Raw genomic sequence first — 25,711 nt, 5'->3', positions numbered from 1 at the left:
TACACTATATATGGGCATATATAGTGTATGTAGTGTTTGTAAAATCTTGAATTATATGGACATATGAATAAATATGTTGGAAAGATATTAAATTATAAATAAATAATTATCTTTTCATCAATTGAGTTACATCAGTAGGTTAGAGGCAAAAATATTGTTATGGATAATGAGCACATGATTAATACTAATGATGTCACGGTCTAGTTGTTAAAGTTGAGGTTCCACGAACAAATTTATTGTAATTATAGGTTCAAGTCCTATTGAACTTGTGGGTATTTCTTTTACTTTAAGAGAGTTTATTGTAATTAATTTATTTTACGGTCTTTAGTTATATCAATCGAATCGATGAATTGCTTAGTTGCTCAGTTATGTAATAAACACTTCATTAAATAATAATTGTTGCATACTGTGGTCCAATAGCAATACAATGGTCGAAGATTTTTGTGAAGATCCTAAAATCACCTGAGAACTAACCAACAAAATAAAAGTAAGCATTTTAATGCTTTCGTTAGTAACTGAATTACTAAGTAAAGAGTTGAAAAGTACTTGGGATAACATAAGATAATTGTGAAATATAGACAAAATGCATAAAACCCCCTATGTTTTAAAAAATCTGCAAAAAAACCCTCCTTGTTTTCAGAATAGGCTAAAAGCTCCCATGTGTTTTGTAAAACTCAACTCAATCGCCCCCTCTCCGTTAAATCCAACTAATGGTGTTAATTTTTTAGAAAATAACCGTTATACCCTTCTTAATATATATTATTTCTTATTTTAATGACCGTTGATCTTTTTTAATTAAATATTGATCGTTAGATCTAATCAATTAATCTCAACCTTTAGATTTTAAAAAAATAAAAAGTCTAGATTCAACAAATTATTTAACTTATATTATATATAAATAATTTAAAATTTTAAAATATATTATTATTATATATTAAAAAAAAACTAATTACCCCACCCACCCCTTACCCCCGCTGCCCCCCACCCCCCCAAATCTCGTCGCCAATGACGAGATTTTATTAAAATCATCATATCTCCAGAATTCGACCGAATGGAGACGAATCAACGACAAACATATTCGATGGTCGTTGCTTGAGCTCACTCTCTGTGATTGACGAAAACTCAAATTGAAGGTATGAAAATGTTCGTTTTGAAGAGAAGATTCTAATGGTACCATTGGCCTTCGAAAATTCGTCCGGATGGAGCCGAAAACTTAGAAACAAGTTTTCGGCGAAAAAAGGGCGAAATAGCAGATTTTTTTTTCTTTTTTTAAATTTTTTAATTAATTTTAATTATATTAATTAAAATATATTTTAGTTAATTAAGAATATTTTAAATAATTACAATAATTAAATATTTTTTGGCTAGTTATTAATAATTATAATAATAATTATTGTAATAAAATATATTTTTTAATTAATTAAAAATAATTTTAGATTTAATAACTAACAATTATAAAATTATTTGAATTTAAATATAATATAATTTAATATTTAATAAATTAAATATAATTTAATATTTTAATTTAAAATTATTATATAGCAAAATTTAATACAGCAAAATTTAATACTTATTTTTAGGGTTTGAAATGACAAAGAAAAGACACAAAACAAGTTAAAAAGCCCTTTGTATATTATATAGATCCATAGAAGGGCATTTTGATTCAAATTATTATTATATATGAATCTAAATCGGAGAAAATGACTACGAAACGCAGCAAACGCCCGTCTCCTCCACTTCTCGTTAGTTGTTAACAAAATGGGAGGTTTTTTTGCTAACTAAAACAAAACAGGAGGGGATTTTTAGCCTATTTTGAAAACAGAGGAGTGTGTTTTGCATACTTTTTAAAATATAAGGGGATTTCATGCATTTTATCCATGAAATATGTGAGATAGAATGTGCGAATATGAAAATGTAAGTTAAAGTGAGCTTGTGGCTAAACAGATTTTTTTGTAGTTTGTTGAGAGTAAGTGCAGTGAGTATCAATTGCTTGAATAACCTCTTTGACTGCAATATAACCTCTATTTATAAAAAAGTTTAAAGTAAAATCCATAGGTTAGTTATAACAAACTGTATATAATTAGAAAGCCATGGATGTTATATAACTAACAAAATAATCAAAACATGATTTAGACTCATTTTGACGAAGTGATGATATGGGTAGTAGTTACTAGCTGCTTGATTCAACCAATTCCACTTTTACTCGAGATTTTTTTGGTTTAACATAACTTGTGAATTTGGAGAATCTATCCAACATATTGTCCTCACTATTCATCCAATGATCTTACTGAATCGGACTTGTTTCTAGAGTCCAGCCGTATTGTACCTTATCGCCATCTTTTCTGCCGATTTTAGTAGGTTTCGATGCCCTTCACCGCAACTCCCACCTAAAATTGCACCCATCTGAACAAGCGGGCCTTCTACCACTCCACCCTATCGTATTCTGAGAAGAGATGTATGTGGACTCTGATCAGGCCCAGTTTTTGGGCCGACAGCACAGCCCACACGTTTACTGAGAGGAGGAACTGGCCCACTTCCCTCTCACACACCAGACAGCCCATCACTTGTCCTTGTTCATTATGATTGGTTTACTTATTAATAATTAATAATAGTTATTATTTCATCATTACATCATTTTTTTTAATATAACTTACATTTACCCAACAATAATTCATAGTTAGTTTTATTTAAATCCCATTTATTTATATAATTACTTTAGAATAAGATATTCTGGTTACCTTATTCCACATATTAATTTAATTCTAAAACAAACATGAAAAAAGAATTAGATTTATTTTTCTGATTAGCGACTTCCTAATCTCAATCAAACATTAATAAGTAATCACGTTTGGCTGAGCTTATAAGCTTATCAAAATATTTTATAAGATGTTTCAGAGTTCATAAATTTGTGAAAGTGTTGGACATTTTTTTTTCTTTAGAAGAGTTTATAAGAACTTAAATTAAACCATTTTGAATCTTATAAGCTCTTAGGGAAAAAAAGTTGATTTTACCCAACTTTCTTTAAGGTATTTTATAAGCTCCAATAGATTAAAAAAGTTAATCTTAACATCCAATAGATTAAAACACATGTTTTATAATTTTATTGGTATTTCACTTTTATCCTTCATATAATTGGCGGCCCCCTCCCCCCCCCCCCCAAAATGGACTCTTTCTGAAAATGCAAATTATACTTTTTTTCTAAAAAATTATTGAAATTACACTTACACCCCCTCCATAAATTCTCCGTTTACTTCTGACTCCCTTCTGTTATGGTTTGGACGAAAAATATTGACATCAACAAAATAATTGCATGAATTTTTAGTGTTGCCCTTTATTTAATATTTTTATGTATATTTTTGTACTTATAAAAGAATAAGTATAATATATACATATATATATATAGAATGAGGTTAATATTATTCTCATCTTTTCCCTTATAAGTATAAAATTACTATATAAGAATGTTAAATGAGGGGTAAAAATTAAAATTTTATGTAATTAAGCGAATTTTCAGAGGGAGTGTAAGTGTAATTTTAAAAAAAATTGAAAAAAATATAATTTTTTATTTTTAAAAATGGATCTAAGAGTAATTAACTTTAATTTAAGTTCTATAGTTAATTTGATAGCTTTTGGGTCATTATAAAGAATTAATTATGGCAAACGCACTAACATATAAGTTTGGACATTTTATTTATCAAAAAATTTCAAGAAGTTTATTTGTTATTGTGTTTAAATTCTTAAAATATTTTATAAGACGTAAGAGCTTATAATATATTTCAAATAAGATCTAACCAAACATCATCAGGAATTAATGTGCAAGTATATAGTGACAATCCAATGGTAGCAATTAATTGTTTTTACCATATTATATTGTTATTGATCCGTCATGTGTTACTGATTATTTATAATAATTTTGTGCATAATTTTTGTTATTAATAGTTATATTATGATAAAATTAAAATTATTTTAACATGATATATATTTTTAATAATAATTTTTTGAATTATTATTTAATGTTTTACCAGTAATATAATTTTTTATTGTAATTTTACTAAATATTAAATTCTCAATCTAGATGTCATTTGCTTGGAAGCAAGCGAATGGGGTCAAGAAATTCTGGGATCAATCACATTCACTTGTGTTTGGAATCCACGTCAAGGGGACATCCAAATCCCTTTCCCAATCAATTTTCCCAATTCCTCCAAAAACCATATTTAAAATAATTAAAAATTAATATATATATATTCTTCAAACTCGTAGCGAATCACCACTAACCACGTACCCCTTGTGGGGCCTATTTCAATCGATCAAAGCTCTTATGGGCCCCACTTCAAGAGGTGTCAATGTAATTTATCTTAAATGTTAATATACATTAATTGTGTTTAAATTATGTATTTTGGACAATTTTAAGATATATTTTAATTATTTTGAGTTTAAATTATTTTAATTGATTCATTTTAAAAACTACATAAAAATAAATTGCTATTTTTTTTTTTATAAAAAGGTAATTTCTTATTTACAATATCACAGGAGATTTATTTATATTTTTTTCATAAAAAAAAGAACAATTTTGACATGTGTCCGAAAATCATTGTCAAAACAGTAGTTATGGCCACCCGAATCATAAACTTTTGGTTCATTAGTAAGATAGTTGGATCCCAACTCGAATTTTTATCAATTATTAAGGGTTCGGAATTTTTTATTTTGTTCCGTATATTTTTTATTTTATTAGATTTTTTAAACAGTGATGAAGGTGAAAATATGTTAGTTTATAGGTACTTTCACTAAAAATACTTTATTATCATTCATATCTCAATCATATTTTACTTTTATATCTACATACATATAAAAAAAATTCAAAAATCATTTTTATAAATTGATAATATATTTTTTATAATATTTTGATACGACATAATTAACAATTCCAAATCAATAAAAGAATACAACCATCAATTGATTTAAATATAAAAAATTCATTTATTTTGACACTAGTGACAATAGAAAGTAAAATTATTATTTTCAGTAAATAAAAAATATATATTTATTTAATATCACCAACGACATAAAATACAGCTTCATCATTAAATCTAAATGGAAGTTTTATTTTTATACGAAAATTTATATAAAATAAAATACATATTTTTCAGTGAAAACTGATATGGAAGACAAAAACCATACATGCCCATATGGTAGGAAAAAAGTTGTGACCATACTTCCCTTGGAATTAAAATGGAAGATAACAATTGCTAAAACGACACTCGCCTCGTGTTCGATACATCCCACTTAGACACGGCTGTAAGTGTACGTAGTGTAATATCACGCCCACGTTCAGACAAACACTGCACCAGAGAACAACCAACTTTGTCAGCTAATCTTCACTGTAATAATATCGAGAGATTCCAAAAGAACGCTTGTGAACTCTCAGAAAAGACTCTGGGTCGAAAAGGGTGATAATTTGGAGGCGATTTTGGGATCTGGGTCTCGATTAAATTCATCAAAGTCTAGAGAGAGAAAGGAGGAGCGGAAAAGGAAAATGGCAACTGATATGGTGGTGGAGGAACATGCAAAGGTGGAAAATGGCTGCTGCAAGAAGGGACCGGGATATGCTACTCCTCTTGATGCCATGTCTGGGCCCAGAGAAACTCTTATATATGTTACTTGTATTTATACAGGTATATTCGGATTCTTGTTGTTCTTTCTTTTCCCCGTTTTGTTTGATCTTGGTTTTTTTTTTTTATTTGAACGTATGCTGGGTTTTCTTTATGCGGAGGGTTAGTTTGATTCTTGTGCTGATGTCTTTTTGGTGATTTTATATTTTAAATCCTTATTTACTTTTTGTGGAATTTTATTTTATTTGATGTTCGTTTATATTATTGAATTATTTGAATTTACTTTAGATATGATTTTGGAGTGATGGAAATCAAGAAAGAGTGATGAAGAACTGATTCATTGCTGTAGAAATCATTTGGGAATTTGGCATTTAAACTCTTAACGATAATCCATGTCTCATGAGAAAGGGATTAACTTTTTTTCCCTGGATTCAGTGTGTTCCAACCACTCAAACGCGTAGATGAGGTGGTCATTTAACGTAGTTTGGGTGACCTTTTATTGTTCTCTCAAATTCTGGGTTAAATCCTTTTCTTTGTAATAGGTGGAGGGCTCAATGATGGTTTCTAAGACTTGCTTACGACGATTATGTTGCTTTGATGTTTTACAGGAACAGGAAGGGAGAAGCCGGATTATCTTGCCACCATCGATGTAGATCCTAGTTCACCAACGTATTCTAAAATCATCCACAGGCTGCCGATGCCTTATGTCGGGGATGAACTTCATCATTCTGGATGGAATGCCTGCAGCTCTTGCCATGGAGATCCATCGGCTGCACGTCGCTATCTTGTCCTGCCTTCACTAGTGTAAGTTGGCCGAATCTCTAATTCGTCTTTGGGTTACTACTCCTTGTAAGTATTATGTATATATAGTAGAATATGGTCAGCTCTGTCTTTGCATGATTACCTGATCTATTTGAGTAAAAACCGGAAAGTAATTTTGTCTACAACTGAAATCCAGCTAGAGATATTAGTCTGCAGATTGTGCCTCAGAATGAAAATGTAATAAGAACTCCTGAAAATAACAATTGAACGTTCATGTACTCTGTAAATGAGAGCCCTAGAGGTGTTTCTAATATGTAGTGTCCGTAATATTCGAGTCGTAGTATTCTCCTGGGATATTTGTATGTCCATGCAATTATCAGACATTTTTATGGAGTCTATCGTTCGCTGCTGTATATGTTGCACGCAGGAAACAAATGAAGTTTTTACTATGTTTCATAAGAAAATTTATGGTTCGTGGATGTTAGATTTTCTCATGGTATGTTTGAACTCTTGGAAGACTCTATGAAAACTATTTATGTTTATTATTTAATTTGTTATGTGAATTCAAGCCTAACGTATGAAATTTGATAGCTTGATTTTAGATGTTGGTTTTCTTTTAAGTTTTCGAATGTAAAACGGGAGATGATAAGGCATTCTTTTAACCTCTGAGTGATTCCTTGATCTCAGGTCCGGTCGTATATATGCAATTGACACTCAAAAGGACCCTAGAGCTCCAACTTTGCATAAAGTTGTAGAGCCCAATGATATCATAGGGAAGACGGGATTGGCATATCCACACACTGCCCACTGCCTCGCCTCTGGTGATATCATGGTGTCATGTCTTGGAGATAAAGATGGAAAAGCTGAAGGAAACGGATTTCTTCTGCTTGACTCAGATTTCAATGTGAAAGGAAGGTAGTCTCTCTTTCCATCTCCTTGAGGTTCACAGTTCCCAATCTTTAACCAATATTAATGTGTCAAATGCTTTATTTAAGTTGACAACACAAAATAATCTGATTCCGATCAATCCTTTATCATCTGCGGACTTCCTGCTAGAGTTATAATATATATTTACTTGCAGTTCTATCTTGTTTTTCACAATGGCTGCTTCATATTAATCTCCAAACACAACTAGTAATGGAGTTATGAGCGAATCAATAATACAACTAATAGCTGTGTTACTGTTTTCTGTTATAGGTGGGAGAAACCAGGGCACAGCCCCCTTTTCGGGTATGATTTCTGGTACCAACCACGGCATAAGACGATGATCAGCACATCTTGGGGAGCCCCATCTGCTTTCACGACAGGTTTCAACCTTCAGCATGTTTCAGATGGTCTTTATGGGAGACATTTGCATGTTTATAGCTGGCCTGAGGGTGAGTTGAAACAGACATTGGATCTTGGGAATACTGGTCTCATACCGTTGGAGGTAAATATAGATCTCTCTCTCTCTCTATATATATATGTATATATATATATATATTTCTTGTGGTTTCCCATATATACCAAAGCAGGACTTTTACTTTGTGTCGTCCGTACTAACATCTATGGACATTCTTCTTGCAAGCATATGCTTAAGAACTTCTCTCTCTTAACTCATTTGTAATACATCTATGTTGTTGATTTGAAGTACAGATAAGATTCTTGCACAATCCAGATAAGGATAGTGGATATGTGGGGTGTGCACTAACAAGCAATATGGTAAGATTTTTCAAGAAGCCAGACGGATCATGGGGCCATGAGGTATGTGTATGAACTGATATTTCTTTACACTCAACATCTTCAAGGCATAAATATTCCAGATGTAAATCTCAACCTGCTGCAGGTATCAATATCAGTGAAGCCTGTCAAGGTGCAGAATTGGATTCTGCCGGAGATGCCTGGGCTTATAACTGATTTCTTGATATCCCTGGATGACCGTTTCCTCTACTTGGCCAACTGGCTTCACGGTGATATTAGACAGTACGATATTCAGGATCCTACAAATCCTAAGCTGACCGGCCAAATATGGGTTGGAGGTTTGTTTCGAAAAGGGAGCACCGCTGTTGCCGAGGCTGAAGATGGTACGACATACCAGGCTGACGTACCAGAAGTTCAGGTACTTGTTCTATGTATATTCCTTTCTGAATCTAACCACATCTAGACTTACATTTAGAACTAAACTGTTCATTTCATTGTAGGGACATCAACTAAGAGGAGGGCCTCAGATGATACAGCTGAGTCTGGATGGAAAGCGGCTGTACGTTACAAATTCTCTCTTCAGCGCATGGGATCGTCAGTTTTATCCCGAGCTTGTGGATAAGGGTGGCCATATGTTGCAGATAGATGTTGATACAGAAAAAGGTGGTCTTGCGATCAACCCGAATTTCTTTGTGGATTTTGGATCCGAACCAGACGGACCCTCGTTGGCGCATGAGATGAGATATCCTGGTGGCGACTGCACTTCCGACATCTGGATTTAAGCTCTCTAATCTCTCCAAAACATTTTATCCAATTCAACTCTTCTTACATAAACGCAGTGTACAATATAATCAGCTACTGCAACAACTGCATAAATGGACTTATTCATCTTTCTACATGAAAGATAAGTGTGATAATCAACTTTATGTTTTTCAGTTCTTTCTGTTCTTGTCTTCTAACTTACTAAAGAAAATAAATTTCAGAGATGAACATAGGAAGGAGAGAAGCCATGAATTTTGGGGTAGCTTTCTGCATTTCTGAGAATGAATCAAGTTACAGAGGAAGAAGAAGACTCTGTGCCTAAGTACATAAAGTCACCGCCTTTAACCACTACTAGCTCCTAACTGCCACATATATTTTGACTGTACAAATGACTAGGGAAAAAACGTAATGAAGAAAACGATATCTGGAACACGTTTCTTCTTCTCAAGCTATCCTTGGTCCAGTTTATCAGCCTCTTCCTCTGCACCAGCATCGTCTTCATGGAGAGTAGCAGCAGCAGGACTAACTGCACCAGATATTCCAATAAATATCCAGTTGCTGCTAGAATTCGTTTGGTTAAATAAGGGGAAATGGGAAGGAAAAACGGACAGGGAAGTGAAAAGACGAGGAGGAAAAAGAGTAATAGTTCTCGTTTAAATTGTTTCGTATTATTGGAAAATGAGTAAATTGTACGTACTTTTATATTTGGTACAAGAAAAATAGATTGAGAAATAAAGATTGTTTCTTGAATTTTCACTGATTAACACCTTTTCTCTTCATTCTCCTAGAGAAAAAACAAGTTCATATTATAGTAGAATAATTTTAAGTTACTAAGAATTTACAAATTGAATTTAAAAATTTATATTAGAAATATTCATTAAACAAGAACAAGAATATTCTCCATTCAGGACGTGCTATTGAGGAAAAATTGTATTTTTGATTTCATAATTTAAAATTTGTACGTTTCTTTAGCTATTAGATAGAAAATACTACGTACTATGCACGTGGTCGTTAATTTTTCGAGCATGGAAGGTACAGCCATGTGCTTAGCACGTGCCCTTTTCTATCAAGTAATTAACGGAAAGCTGTCAAAGAACCAAAAGTGAATTTTTTCTAAATTTGTGGGACCTAATAAAAATTTAAAATTAAAAAAATTCAAAAATTAATTAAAATAAAATAAATGAAAGAATAGGTATCATGAAATTTTAAGTAAAAGTTTTAGTCTTATTAAATTACAATTGCTTCTGAAAGATTTAATATATGAGCAGCTTCTAACTAATTGATTTTATTTTAATATTAATATTATATAATTATTTTTAGATTATACTACGTATGTTTGTTTTTTTACCATAATATACTGGAGATAAAATAATATCGATAAGTGCAACTTATGATTATGATTAAATATATAAAAAGTGTGAATCTTCTTGAATGTTTATTCCTATTGTGAAAAGACATTAGTACTTAAATATTCTTTTCAATAATAAATAAGAGTCAATTATACAAAAGGATAAAGAATATAGTTGGTCCCTTAAATTTATGTTTGAAATCACTTTAGTCCTTAAATTTTATTTCTTAATTTCAGCATTCTTAAACTTTAGTTTTTATCTCAAATCGGTCCCTCTGACCATTTTTTGATGAAAATATGATCAAGACAATAGTCATGTGACCTACACATGGTTTAGTTTGCAGGGGTTATTTGTTATTATGTATATTTTTTTTAAAAAAAAGATAAACTAAATATGGCCTATATAGCTGTGCTTTATGACATGAGTGTATTCTCCAATTGAGCATATTATACATACAAACCAAAAGTTAGACACCACGATCGAGTTGTGTAACACGGTCATATTCTTTGAATGCATGAACATACCAGAACATGGCTAGGCTGTATACCACCTCTAAGGACGTGTTTTTTCATCCTAAAGTACGTTTTTACCAAAACTGTTATTCCTTCCCTCTCCTCCCCCTTTTACTTCCATTTTCCTCCCACTTGAACCAAATGAACCCTAAATTCAAAGTGTTGTTAAAAAATTTAAATTGAACAACTTCCCACTAACTGATTTTATTTTAAAATTAATATTAAATAATTATATTTAGATGGCCCTTTTTCTCCATAATATAGTGGCCGTAGAAAATAACATGATTAAATTCATTAATTGAAATTTCTTATAAAGAATAAAAAATAAGGACTTTGACTATTAACTTTATTTCAAATATGATTTTTATGTATTATATTTTACTTCCACATTAAATGTAATAATTTATACTACTTCCACATTTAGTAATAACTCTATTAAATGTAATAATTAGTAAATACTTCCACAATTCTAAGTATATGTTTCTACTCGTACAATGTAGAAAAATGATATTTCCCCTCCAATTTCTCTAATAATATAAGCCACTCATCATAAAGATTACAAAGTGTACTTGCCAATCTTCATTCAAACACCTTGTATGGCCGGATGATAATATCTAGTTTCTTTGAGATCCCGACACACTTACTAAATTAATCGGGAACAGCAAAATATTATTACAGAGAAAAAACGGAAATGGCAAATGCAAAGACTGAAAATGGTTGCTGCAAGAGAGGACCAGGGTATGCTACTCCCCTTGATGCCATGTCTGGTCCAAAGGAAACTCTTATTTATGTTACTTGTGTTTACACAGGTATATATATATACCTCATGATGCTTCTTTTCTGCTTTTTCTCTCCCTTCCACTATCTGATTATCTTGGTCGTCTTTCATTATAATTTTATGTGCTGGGGTTTCTTGTGAGTTCTGTGTGGTGGCTTTTTGGCATTTAACACTTTCATAAATATATGTGGGGTTTCTCTTGGGATTATTATATCCTCTTTCTTAAATTTGTTGTGTAATTACACGTAAATTCTTTCATAGTTTAAGAAATTACATTTAGTATATTATTAAGATTTGTTTTTGTCTAACAAATCAGTTTTTTCGTTAGTCAAAATTCAACGAATTTGATAATATTAATAAAAACAACGGATCCATATTTATTTACTCCTATTGACTTATTATTGATTTACTGTAGGTCTAATAAATCTTTTTATAATCAAATAACCCTTATACATTGTCGCACATTACTGCATGTGAATGTATATATATATCTATTTAAATAACATATTAATTCAATTATTTTGATATTAATGCCTTAATTCCAAAAAAAAAAACATTCATTATCCATATTTGCATCCAACAACGCATCATGAGACCTATCTCTTGGTGAAGTTGGCAATCTTTAGTCGATTGTCATGCACATAAGGTCTTTGCATTCATGATCTCCCGACTAAGTTAAAGGTATGGATTATGAGTCGAAATGGCCCAAACCTGTTCAGGATTAAGCCGGTCTTGGGCCAATTCTAGGTTTTGAAACCTAGGACTAGCCCAGTCTAGTGGTTCAGGATCAAGTCTATTGGGTCAATTTTTTTTTTTAAAAAAAATTACATGACATACAAATTTTATTTTATTATTTTAAATTAATTATTCTAATAGCTTTTTTTATACTTTTAAAATTCTAAAAATCGTTATCTTTATTGTTCTACTTCTAAATTTTTAGTACTTTAATACATTAATACCTTTCATTTATTCTTGTCAAAGTTTATATTAAGTCATTTTTTAATATATTATCATCTAATTATAATATTGTAAGCTTGTTCATCCAATTTTTATTTAAGTTCATTATATAGCCTTAACTATTATTTTTTTTAGTTATAATATTTTGTGTGATTTAATTTATTATTTATTTTATTTTATAATACAACCATAAATTTAAGTAATTGTTCAAAAAAAAAAAAACCTCAATTTTATAAAAAATAAAAATAAACAGGCACATTAGGGCCTGATATGGACATGGTCCGATCCTAGTCCGGGTTTCAACCGAATTGGTTCATGAGTTGGGCTTGGGTTTCTAAATGGACCAAATTGGGGCCTATGTAAAGACCTAAGACCACCCCACGATCGTTCATGAACAGTAGTGGATTGATCCTGTGTTGCGTTTTCTAAAGCTGGTCTGTGCCTGTCCTGAACCGACTCAACACACTGTGCATCTTGAGTCGAAACTTAATTGGCTTAATAATCATGCATCACATCACTTGTTTTCTTGATTAAATCAATTGACCTTGAAAACCTTGCAACTTGTTGTTATGTCCCCTTGGCCAAGGACATGTTAACTAAAAACTGATGAAGAGCATGTGGGATCTCCTACTAATTAAGGTAGATTGATGAATATCAGTGCGCTATATGTTGATCTTCATATGAGATGGACTGTTCAAAAAACATCCATATATGATCGTCTCGATGACCAGGAAATGAATAAAAGCACAAGAAACTTAACATAAGATCACAATAGTGAAATTTTAAATTTGACATTATCACTCCAATAAAGGATCTCCTACTGAGTGGTTCAAGTGGATTATTCAGAACAAGTATCCTCACTCATACATTAGTATCTCTATGCCAACATCCATGAAAAGAGACCTTCCCCTAAAAAGCATATGTGAGCGAGTCACCGTTGGCTTAAAGAGATCCACATATAAGTGATCATTAACATGAAATGTGTAAGGTCGAGATCTTGAATGCATATTTCATGGTCACCATTATATGCGTGACAATGCGCTATATATGGCCTAGAGGCTTCATCATATTATGCATAATTTAAATATACTACAATGTCTGGATGAAGAATGCCGAATATATTTATGTGAAAGAAATAAGATTGTTTTCAACAAGGCATTACAACGCGTAACCTAGCCAGCATTCTAACAACTAGTTGGTACGCCAAGTAGCCCTAATAGTAAAGTTGAAAACCATCCTCAAACATTGCTATATATGTGCGAAAAGTTCTGTAAAGAGGGGGAGGAGGGTGCATCCTCTCTGTAGAAGGTAGGATTATCAAATACCTAAATTTTAAACCTTGACCTCAAACTATCCAATTCTTTTAATTTGAATTATGGTGGGGAATGAAAGATGGGGAGTAACAGTGGCTGCATCAACATCAGGAGGAAATAACCTAGCACTCTCATGTGATAGGGGATTATTATTATTATTTCGGAAATTATATAAATATCCTTAAAAAAGAATGGATTATCACAGCCCCAGGTGCAAGATCCACGCCATTCTTATTCGGGTTCGGGCAAGCAATCCCAAACAAAGGACCCATTTCTTTTAGTTGTTGATTCGCCTGACAACACATGAGGCAAGATCATGACACGTGGTGCAGACAAGTGGACTCTTTCAAACCCTATTAATACTCCATTTGTACTTCATTTATAGTAAGACTTTTATTACACTCAAACTCGCATTAAATACTTCCAGATTACTGTCTTCTATCTCGATCCCAATTTTAATTTAAGTATCGAAGGGTTTTAGTTAGGGATCTTCCAAAAAGTCTCATAATCTGCTCTTTTCTCAAATCTTAAACACTACTCCGAAGATGCACGAGGTGACTAACTACCTCGACCCAAATCATCATGCAAATTATCACCATCGCTTCATCCGCATCTCTATTGATAGGAGAATAGGGGGATCAAAAGAGACGAAAGGAGTGGCCAAATTTCCTACATCTAAATATGCGTTCATTCCAGAACTAGCGTTATTGATCGTTCCCTCGGGAATTTGAAGGAAAATTGGTTTTTGAGATGGAACAAGAATGTGTAAAAATATAAGTTGAAAGCAAGAACAAAAATGAGAACTTAAAACACTACAAATAGAAAGGATTGACTAAAAAGCCTTTGAACATGATTCTAATACCATAAAAGACCAAGAATCCACACCATGTTTGTGTCTTTTCGACCCGAACCGACTAGTCCAAACTTAAGTATGTATGAGACCACGACAACCGTCATTAAGATTGAATCTAAGGTTCATGTAGCATCATATAACTCAGTCCTACCTATAGAAATACACCCATTTGTCAAGTACAAGTTTTGCTATCTTATTTACTTTCACTATGAATAACCTTACTGACATAATTATCAATGGGTCGGCATTACCCTACCCAGGTCCAAACTCAAAAAAGACCCAAACAAATTAATTTAAATCCAACTCTTACCAAATTTATTGAACCCAACTCAAGACCCATGGGTCTCTAGATTCGATCAGACTTGGTGTTTGGGTCCGGTCATACCCAGAACTGATTTTCTTTTCTTTGTTTTGACTTCTTTTTCTTGCAAATCATATTAATTAAATTAAATTTTATTTTTTTACTTTTTATTTTTATCCATAATTTATCAATAAATTCAAAATTATTGAGATCAATTCACAAATAATTCTTTTTTTTTTTATAGAATTTTTTGATAATATATAATTTCTTATACCATTTACAAAATAATCTTATGAAAATATCAAACGATAAATAATGTTGTGATGTCTTAAATTTTTTAGATTTGTTCACTTGAAGGTAGGTCGATTGATAAATAATAATCCAATTAAATAAGGAAGAAAACTAAACATATTTTTTGGGTTTAAATTGGGTACATAAACCCATGGGTATTGATGGGTAGAGACCCAGACCAAACCTAATTTATATTTTTTTGGATCTGGGTATAATAATAATCATTGAAATTGGATCTAAATTTTAGAATTAATCTATGGGTTTGGGTAGGATCTTACCTTACTCATTAACACTGTTATAACATCAAAGGCCTAGCTATAACTCAAGGTGCACAACGGGCTGGGTCGGCCCAAGACTGACACGAACCAATCTGAAAAAGGCCAGTTTAGGACCGACCCACTACTGTTCATGATTGGTCTTGTGGCGGTACTGGGTTTCTAAATGGGCCCCAATTGTGTTCATTTTAAAATTCAGACCCAACCCATGAACCGGCTCGATTGAGGCTCAAACCAAGCCAAAACTAGGCCCAAATGTGCATGTTTAATTTTTTATATTGAGTTTTCTTATAAATAATTACTTAAATTTATATTATTTATTTAAAATAAATAAATAATAAATTAAAATCACAAAAGAGTTTATATATAAAAAAATAATAATTAAAATTATATAATCAACTTAAAAAAAAGGCCCAACGGGCCGGGGCAAGCCCGATCTAGGACCAATGGTCCTGGGGCACTGGGCTGGGTTGGTCCTGCAAATCAATACCTGGGACCAACCCAAGACCGGACTAGGCCAAACCAATCATTTTTTATTAGTTCAATCCGATCTTGGATTGGGTTAGTCCAATCCGATCCAACTGTGCAAGCTTTTCTAATATTATTCTTACCAAACTTGTAATTTGCAGGACACTTTATAGATTTGGACATGAATCTAAACTTAGAATATTTGTTATACTTAACCTGAATCCAAATTCAGATCATGTGAATGAACAACAATTAGTAGTAGAGACTGAGAAATGTGGTGCTTCAACCAACCATAGAATTATTTTATGTTAAAAATATTTTAAATATATAGCAGCTGGGTACATTTTGGTAAATTAAGGGAAACAAAATGCAAATCTCTCATATGCTCAAATCAATGCTTTTCTTTTGTGAAATTTGTGTTTGAATTGACGAGTACAGGAACAGGAAGGGAGAAGCCAGATTACCTTGCGACAGTGGACGTAGATCCAAGCTCACCAACATATTCTAAAGTAGTACACAGGCTGCCAATGCCGTATGTTGGTGACGAACTACATCATTCTGGATGGAATGCCTGTAGCTCTTGCCATGCTGATCCGCTCGCTTCACGAAGCTTTCTTCTCCTGCCTTCCCTGCTGTAAGTGCTCAAATTTCTAATCTGCCTTTTTTAAACGGGTTAAATGCAAGTCATCCCCACGTATTATATGAAATGAGTAACTTACCATTGTGAAAAAAAATTAGCAAATTATCCTTATATGAAAAGAAAAATAGAGCAATTACACCCCTTACGTGAGTTCGGGTGATTCAAGTGTTTTTTCTTTAATTTTTTTATTTTTTAATTTTTAATTATAAAAATTATATGTCTTATTTAATAACCGTTGAATGAATCTAAGGTTCAAATTGAACTAGTAAATCTACGGCCCAAATTTTGATTTATTTCAACCGGCGGTTAATATTTAATTAAATATATATATTTAAACAATATAAATGAATATATAAAAAAATATATATTATACATAATCAATATTTATATATATGTAGAGAGAGAGAGATAGAACATTGATGGTGAGGTCAGAAAAGGGGGAGGGCAGTGGGGATGAGAAGGGGGAGGGGCCGGCGATGGAGACGACTCCATCGCGGAGAAGAGGGACGCGGAGGGAGAAAGGAATGGGGAGGGGAGGCGATGGTGACGGCGACGTGAAAGGGAAGAGGGAGGGACAAAGGCTGCGGAGGGGGAAGGGGAAGGGGATGCGGCGATGAGGGAGGGGATATTAGTGTATTATATAATCGTTGCCTAAGTCAAAAAACATATATATGAACTTGTCGCATGGCAACATAATTAATTGTTGAATTGATACTGCATTTTCTTTTAAAAAAAGTTCACTCAAGTCAAGACCAATAGTAAACAAGCATAAGAGCTCATCTCATGCAATACCTATGTCTTGTTTAACTAGAAAAAGATTACTATTCACTACAATATTAATCATTATAATGAAAAATCATAATAAATAATTATTATCAATCACGATTAAATAAAATCAATACAAAAGAATAATTTTTAATCATAAAAAATTATTTGCTACATCTAAAAGTTATGATAAAAGTATTTACCAAAGCTTTTAGCTGTAGCAAATGTTGTAGCCACCGTCACGAAAACCACGACCAACAACCATTGTGTAATCATAATCGTAATCAATAGTTATTGTTACGATTATCTATTATTAACCATGACAACTAGCAATGATTAAATATAGATCGCTATAGTATACAAATTTAATAACTTGATTTGAAAATTTGATTTCTTTGACATTTATCACGCGAAAATTAGAGTCGATGAGGTTTGTGTCTTTGATCCTCTGAGGTTTGATTCCTTGATCACAGCTCTGGTCGGATATACGTAGTTGATACTGAAACGGACAGCAGGGCTCCAACTTTACATAAAGTAATCGAACCCAATGAAATAATAGAGAAGACGGGACTGGCATACCCCCACACTGCTCATTGCCTTGCTTCTGGTGATATCATGGTCTCATTCCTTGGAGACAAAGATGGAAATGCTGAAGGAAGTGGATTTCTTCTGCTAGATTCAGATTTTAATTTGAAAGGAAGGTAAGGTACTATATATATGTTTGTGTGTATTCTTGTTCATCTTGGATGTCCTTTAGATTGACATGTGCCGACCGCATAGTATCCGTTGACGCTTAAATGTATTTTTGGTTCCGTAACTTAGGTTTTGGCATTTTCGTCATTTAGAATAGCATTTTGGTTATTTTTCTTTTTAATATTTTTTATTTTAGTCTTTTTCTCGCTGGAGTTCGCCCTTCTCTCGCTGGCCGGATACATGCACGTGCCTCTTACTTGACAATTATAAAATTGAGGTTTTTGTTCATATTGGCTCATTTATATCAGCATTTTTGTCTGTTAACTTGGTAAGGTGGTATTGCGTCATTTTAATTTGTGCAATTTCAGTTTTTTTTAGCTGGAGTTCACTCTTCTTGCCGGTAGAGTTGAATTCGTGCGAGCATGAGGATTGAAATTATGAAAATTTAAAAAAAAAAAATAGGACCAAAACACTATACTAGAAAGTTAAAGGACGAAAACATCAAATGACTGAAATTACTAGACCAAAAATGCATTTAATCCTATAAATTGATATTATGCAAATGTACAATCTGTTGATCCATAACTTTCTTTGTCATTAAAAAAAAATAGCGAAATACGTCCCTATATTCTTTGTCAGACAGAAAGATGTATTCCTATGTATTAAAAAATACAGAAAAGCAAATTGATATTCTTTCTATAGGAGGTAAAATACTCGTATGCAATAGTACAGGACATTAAATTGCATTAAACCGGTTTCCATTCTCAAAATGCTGGGTTCTTATTTCGTTTTTATTTCATTTTGTTTTGTATAATAGGTGGGAGAAAGCAGGGCACAGTCCTGGTTTTGGGTATGATTTTTGGTACCAACCTCGGCATAAGATCATGATCAGCTCATCTCTAGGAGCCCCAGCTGCTTTCACTAAAGGTTTCAACCTTGACCATGTTTCAGAAGGTCTTTATGGGAGACATTTGCATGTTTACAGCTGGCCTGAGGGTGAGTTGAAACAAATATTGGATCTCGGACATACTGGTCTCACGCCTTTGGAGGTAATCACGACTCTTCACCACTTGTACTAACATGTTTTTTCTTTTTTTTTTCTCTATTAACTTGTTTGTAATACATTTGTGTTCTTAATATGAATTTAGATAAGATTCTTGCACAACCCAGACGAGGATATTGGATTCGTGGGGTGTGGTTTAGCAAGCAATATGGTAAGATTTTTCAAGAAGCCTGATGGGTCATGGGGCCATGAGGTAGGTGAAAGAATTGACATTTCTTTGTGATCAATAGCTCTAATTAAGGCATTAAGATTCAGAGGTGGAAGCGAACCTGTCGCAGGTTGCAATAACAGTGAAGCCACTCAAGGTGCACAACTGGATTCTTCCTGAGATGCCTGCTCTCATAACCGATATTTTGATATCTCTTGATGATCGTTTCCTCTACTTTTCCAACTGGTTTCATGGTGATGTTCGACAATATAATATTCAAGATCCGGCAAATCCTATGCTAACTGGCCAAGTATGGCTTGGAGGTTTATGTCGAAAAGGAAGCCCTGTGGTTGCTGAGGCTGAAGATGGTACGACGTTCCAGGTCGACATACCAGACGTTCAGGTTTTTGTCGCCGAAACGTATTCATGGACAGATTTTATCCTTGTGATGTTTTTCCTGACAGTCAATGACATAAACTTAATTATTCGTGTTTTGTTCACCTTAGGGACATCGATTAAGAGGAGGACCTCAAATGATTCAACTGAGCTTGGACGGAAAGAGGCTTTATGTTACGAATTCTGTCTTCAGCGCATGGGATCGTCAATTTTATCCTGAGCTTGTGGAAAAAGGTGGCCATATGTTGCAGATAGACGTTGATACTGAGAAAGGTGGTCTTGCGATCAACCCGAATTTCGTTGTGGACTTTGGAGCTGAACCAGATGGCCCCTCCTTGGTGCATGAGATGAGATATCCCGGTGGCGACTGCACTTCCGACATCTGGATTTAAGCTCTCTAATCTCTCCAAAAACTAGTCGGCTAATTGAACACTTCTTGCAGTGCATGGAACGCAAATGCATCGTATAAGTGTAATTAGCTCAGTGCCACGAGATGTTCCGGCTCCGTGACGATTAGTAATACGAATTTGCACTCTAATCTCACATTTCGTTGCTATTATGACATGAATTTCATGCAAAACAAAAAATCATTAGTTGAATAAGATTCTATTTACCAACGTTTGATGCACTCAAGAGAAGAAGATGAACTAAATGATTTCAAAATGAATCCGTTTGAATTTTGGTACCCAATGGGAAGAGCCTGTCTTCGTTCTTGATCATGAGCAGGAGCACACTTGTCCTTCCTCTAACACAAGTCCTAGACTTTTAATTTTTTAAGATCCAACGGTTAAAATAAATTTATTCGATTCTATAACTTTTATGCATTTAGAAAAAAAATCCAACCGTCATTAAAATAATAAATAATATATACCATAAACAATGGCAACAATCATTTTAAAAAAAAAGGTTAACGCCATTAATTACACTCAACTAGGAGAGGAGATTGAGCATCATTTTAAAAAAAAGCAAAAGAGGGTTTCAGTCTATTCTGAAACATAGTTTTTAAAACACACAGAGATTTTATGCTATTTGGCCAATAAGTATAACAAAAGTTTGAAGGCCTTTAGCTTTTCAAAAATTAAAGTTGATTAGTGTAGGCCTATAATGGCTCAAATAATTGAGTAAAATAAATATGAAAAGGACATAACAAAATTAGGACAAGTCGAATTATTATATTATCAAAAAGATAGGTCATGATCTGTAAGCTTCAACCAGATGTATAGATATACAAATACAAATATAGTTCAAAATTCTAAATGTTTGGGATTCTTGTCTCCAGTTGATAAGTAGAAGGTTTATATGGACACACACAAGCTCTTATTTAAGCATATAAAGAACCTGTATCAGGCAACTCCCTTGTACAAGTTGTCTATTTGCTCTTTGTACAAAGACACAACCCGGTCTCTCCGTATCTTCATTGTAGGTGTCATTAAACCGCTATCAATCTGCAACGAAATCAGACGTAAAAACTGTTATTGATACTACATCAAGGAGTAGATTCAGGGAAATAGTTGATCTTTTTTCTTTTTCGACATTGATCTTGGTGCTTGTGCAAGAGTTTTACCGTGAACGGCTCATCAAGCACGAGGATCGGCCCAACTTGAAATGAACAATCCGAGGTCCTGCAATAGTAGCAATTGAGGAGAGAAAAGCTCTCTTTAACTTCTGCATTATGTAAGTAATAATTTCTAGATAATGCATAGGCATGTCTAAATTGAATAACGATCTTTAGTTTGACTGGAAGGATTTCTTACGTTTACTTAATTGAGGGCTCAACAGATATGGAAGCCAGCACTAAAGGGTATTTTGTACAAATCTATGAGAAACACAAGAGACAAGAAGGGAGATGACGACTTCATGATAATGCAACTGATAGAGCTTAGGGAGGAGCCTTACAAATACACCATCTGTATTGAGATTCATTTGCTGGAACCAAGGGTTACTATATAGTTTCAGTAGACTGGTATGCTCTAAGGGTTGGGCGAGCTGAGAAATGAAGCCTAACCCAAAACAGTAGACCTTCCACTCTTACAGAGTATTAGATGACATCCATTTGACTCGAGTAAAGGAGTTTTTCCTGATCTTGACAAAGAAAGAAGAGGACTGATATTTTGAGCAACATATAAGCTGCTTCACACAAGCTTCAGTCGCTAGACCAGTGTCTAGTTGTCTTGTCATTACTTGTATCCAAATGATTTGAAATTACTTCTGAGCAGGCAGAGAGGCTGCTTAGCATGTAATGCTGATCATAAGCTTGGGTTGTTGTTTGGATGCCCCTTTTGTCTACAATGAAATGAGTCTATGTTGAAAAGCATATGGAGAGAAGCTACATTAAAGTCTAAGTCTCATCAAAGCCATACTAGAGGTTTTGAATGCGAACTATCAAAGTTTAAAGGGGAGAATTCTTTCAACAAACTCGAATTGTAGACAGGATTTCTATAAAACCAGTACTTTTGTTTTTTTTACCAAGACTTGCTTCTGTGTTTTTATTCATTATATTCCGGCCTCCAACCTAGATAAGGTTCAAGCTTTCTATTGAATATGGATACACAGAATTTTCAGAAACTAAACAAACTGATGAATTTCATATCTTACCCTGGCAGAAAGATGCTATTTTTCCCAAGTCATTTTTGTTTTATGCAAAAGCTCAAGCACAGCTAATTTGAATGGTTTATTTATGTCTCAATGACAAAATAAGCACTGGTAATTTGAAATGGTACAAATGCTTTACAAGCTTTTCTTACCATTTTCTCAACTCTTCATGCAACATGTTGATCTGTTTCTGCTTGCTAAGCTCCGAGGCATTAGATTCCACAATGGACAGCCTTTTAGCTTCTAAGAGAATCTCTTCTTTGTTCGGGACAATTATAGCTCCAAGTCGTCTTTGATCCTACACATTATTGAAACCATATCATGCAACTGACCACAATATCATATACTTTATCACAAACTTTACCTCCTGTAAGGTAATGTTGCATGCAAATTAAGACAATAGAGGCCTAATTGAAATAAATGACTATTTTCACCTGGCCAATGACAACGATCTGCTGAATAAGGCTACTTCTCAGGGCAGCAGCTTCAATCTCTGATGGCTCAACATTTTCGCCTGTTTTGGTCATTTAGCATGAGTTAGAATACATTATCAGTTACATGGGCACTTAATGAAATAGCTGCTCTCTCAAAGAAATGCTGAGGAATTTAGATTACATGTAAGTCTCTTTTCCATCCAGTCAAACCTCATGACTAGCATGGAAGGAGGTTTCATTTACTAATTCTGAAAAGAAAGAAACAGATGCACACTCTTTAATTTTGTTGGTTCTTTAAGTGGAAAACTTCTCTGGTTTTTCGAGAAGTTTATACTCAAATAATATGGACCACCGTGATCTTCACACCTCTTTTTGTTGGAAGACATATATTAGACAGCATTAATTTACTTAATTCAAGGAGGTCATTTTGTTGGAAAGCAAACCTTATTCAACCAGAAACGCTTAAGTTACCTGTTGAAAGAACTATTGTATCTTTTGCACGTCCTTCAAGAACAATTACACCTCCAGCTTGACGACTTCGTCCTCTAGAATGAGGAGGAGAAATCCAACCAATATCACCAGTATTTAGCCAGCCATACTCATCTATAGCTTGTCTTGTCGCCTCGGGATTCTGATAACATTTCCACAAGAAACAAATTAATGTTTTATCTCCTAGTTACTGATCTAAGCTATATAAGCTTAAAAATTCTAAAAAATGAACTGAGAATACCGAAACAAGGAAATATATACATGTTGGATTTATACTCCTAGGAAAATAATGATAATACCAATGTTTGGGAGTTACCAGAAGACAACTGGTTACTAATTTCAGTTCAGCCAGGCAGCACGAAAGCATAATGTCTAGATTAATGTCAACTCTATATGACACGTAGTTGAGGTACAAATAAGAACAATTTAAACATCAGATGCATGTAGTGACGAGTGGACAAGTTGTCATGTAATACAAAATCCTAAAAAGAGCACTCATCTATTCATTCAAGAAGTATTAAAGACAAACGTAAAAAATGGCATCACCAAAAGTATCATTACCTATTTTTTATGGGACCTTTTGCGCAAGGTAGATAGAGCATATTTTTGTCCTTACACTTTCTTTAGAGTTCAGTCATAGAATTAACATGCCTTCTATATTAATAGTTGTTCCGTAAACAATTTGTAGAAAACAATTTTTTAGTTAAGTGAACTTCAAGGATATGGGGTGTTGATGATGTTTTCAACTATACGCTCAAACTGGGTTATTTGAGGCCAAGCACATGGAATTTTCATATGTGTCTGGTGGCAAATCTAGGTTTATCCTTTTGAGCTGTTACAAAAGCAAATTAATGGCCATCTTATCTAAAAGCTCAAAGCTGTAAGCCATGATTGTTTGACCTCTCGTCTCATTTCATTTGATCTCATTTCAACAAGAAAAAAGTGAGATGGATACCTTTTGAGAGATAGGAGGAATTTTGAGCATCTGTTTGGACGTGAGATAAGCATGTAATGATAATAGTTGAATGATGCATAAAAGGTCTTAGGTAATAAATAAAGTGGTTTATCAATGTAGTAAAATGTGGTTTGAGATATATTTTGAAGAAAATCCTACAAACAAACATCCATCTTAGAAGAAATCATGAGATAAGATAAGATAAGATATAATGATATATTCAACACGTAATGCTTCACATGTGACATCCTCATTTGTCATAGTACAAGCTGAAGCTACCTTGTAATAACCCTTCATCACTTGTGGCCCCCTTACTTTGACAATGCCTTTTGAGCTATAAGGAAGAACCTCATCTGTTTCAGCATCAACAACTTTTATTTCTGTATGTCGAATAGGATGTCCAATTGAACCAAGAACCTTCAAGCGTTCAAGTTGTGATGTTGTCAAGACACATAACATATGATAAAAGTATATACTATAAAAAAAATTAGAAATTGATTTTATGCTTAGCCTACTAAGGAGGAGAAAGAAAGAACATATTCTGTTAAAAGGTCTAAATATACAAGATGGGTCCCAATTCTATATTCTTGAAGTGCATATAAGTACAGTTGTTTATCTAATGAAAGGGAAGAAAACATTTAGGGGTCAGACAGATATAGATTGGGTTGCCATCAAATCATGAACTTGTTCTCGAATAATGAATCAAATTCTCAGTGCCTGTTTCAATAGGGTCTGGGAGAGAGGCGCAGCTTCCATGAACTCAGCAATCTAACTATTGCCCCAAAACATAAATTAGACTGCTTGCACCAAATGTCAAATAATGAGAGAAGTAGAATGCGCTGCAATATTCCCTACAAAACTATTCAGAACAGCTTAGCATAAAACTATAGCATACATTTTATTTCCACCAATTGCAATTCACAATGATTAAAACAATGCTGGTAAATAAATTGTTGTGTCATCAATATTTATCACTTTCTGAATGTGAGTGTTGTTGCACAGAGGTTCCAAGTGAGCAATGTTCATCACAAGCATGTTTAATTTGTTATGTCTATGGATTGGCTGATGTTTCATGTAATCAAATTTGTATACCCTTACCAGAAATTGTTGCATAATCTCAAGTATGCCACCCTTCCTAAAGCAGAAATACTAGAATTGCTCTTGATCCTGAGAGCTTTCAAACAGCTTTCTTTCTCACAATCAATGGAGCCTCCTATTTCAATCAATAGAACTTCTCCTTACCCTATCCTTGTAGACTGTAGTGAAAAATTGATGTTTCTCTTTTTTCTCATGCCAAGAAGTAGCCTTTTGAGAAATGATGTTATTCCCAATGGATGATTGAATTCTCAAACATGATTAGACCAAATATAGTAAATAAATCAAAGTTAACCCTCGACGGAAGTATACTAAATAACTGGTGTAACAATTTATATTCTAACCTACTTAGTATTAATTCACAGAAATTAAAAGAAAATCTTGAATTTTATAGTGCTTGAGTGGATGCCGAACTCCATGGCTACTAAATGCATAAGTAGGTTTCTTACATTACAGGTTGGATGTCGAGCCGCAACAACCGGTGATGACTCTGTTAAACCATATCCATTTTGAACCTTTATGTCAATTGCC

General features: G+C 33.4%; 3 protein-coding genes across 3 annotated transcripts in view; 2 read left to right on the top strand and 1 right to left on the bottom strand.

Moving 5' to 3' along the window:
- The first annotated feature begins 5,298 nt into the window (after window positions 1–5,298).
- On the top strand, window positions 5,299–8,986 carry LOC110011366 (selenium-binding protein 2-like). Its single transcript, XM_088882833.1, has 7 exons — window positions 5,299–5,672; window positions 6,218–6,413; window positions 7,059–7,286; window positions 7,569–7,800; window positions 8,007–8,114; window positions 8,197–8,469; window positions 8,552–8,986. The coding sequence occupies exons 1-7, from the start codon at window positions 5,534–5,536 to the stop codon at window positions 8,831–8,833; spliced, it is 1,458 nt and encodes a 485-aa protein (XP_088738959.1). The 5' UTR covers window positions 5,299–5,533; the 3' UTR covers window positions 8,834–8,986.
- Window positions 8,987–11,261: 2,275 nt separating this feature from the next.
- Window positions 11,262–21,019, top strand: LOC105179649 (selenium-binding protein 2). The gene is made up of 7 exons (XM_088882430.1): window positions 11,262–11,483; window positions 16,349–16,544; window positions 17,789–18,016; window positions 18,826–19,057; window positions 19,157–19,264; window positions 19,350–19,622; window positions 19,726–21,019. The coding sequence occupies exons 1-7, from the start codon at window positions 11,366–11,368 to the stop codon at window positions 20,005–20,007; spliced, it is 1,437 nt and encodes a 478-aa protein (XP_088738556.1). The 5' UTR covers window positions 11,262–11,365; the 3' UTR covers window positions 20,008–21,019.
- Window positions 20,768–25,711, bottom strand: part of AAE16 (AMP-dependent synthetase and ligase family protein) — a 24,358-nt gene continuing 19,414 nt past the window's right edge. The window contains exons 12-18 of the mRNA XM_011103287.3: window positions 25,630–25,710; window positions 24,365–24,502; window positions 23,113–23,272; window positions 22,642–22,721; window positions 22,360–22,505; window positions 21,180–21,237; window positions 20,768–21,060 (exon numbers count right to left, since the gene is read on the bottom strand). Of these exons, the coding sequence (XP_011101589.2) occupies window positions 20,959–21,060; window positions 21,180–21,237; window positions 22,360–22,505; window positions 22,642–22,721; window positions 23,113–23,272; window positions 24,365–24,502; window positions 25,630–25,710 (765 nt within the window). The 3' untranslated portion in view covers window positions 20,768–20,958. The remainder of the gene's footprint in view (window positions 21,061–21,179; window positions 21,238–22,359; window positions 22,506–22,641; window positions 22,722–23,112; window positions 23,273–24,364; window positions 24,503–25,629; window position 25,711) is intronic.

The sequence above is a fragment of the Sesamum indicum genome, linkage group LG7 (assembly GCF_026168435.1).
Source record: "Sesamum indicum cultivar Baizhima isolate 11 linkage group LG7, ASM2616843v1, whole genome shotgun sequence".
In the NCBI taxonomy this organism is placed as follows: Eukaryota; Viridiplantae; Streptophyta; class Magnoliopsida; order Lamiales; family Pedaliaceae; genus Sesamum; species Sesamum indicum.
The sequence above is the reverse complement of the archived record's forward strand: the minus strand, read 5'-3'. Positions and strand labels throughout refer to the sequence as shown.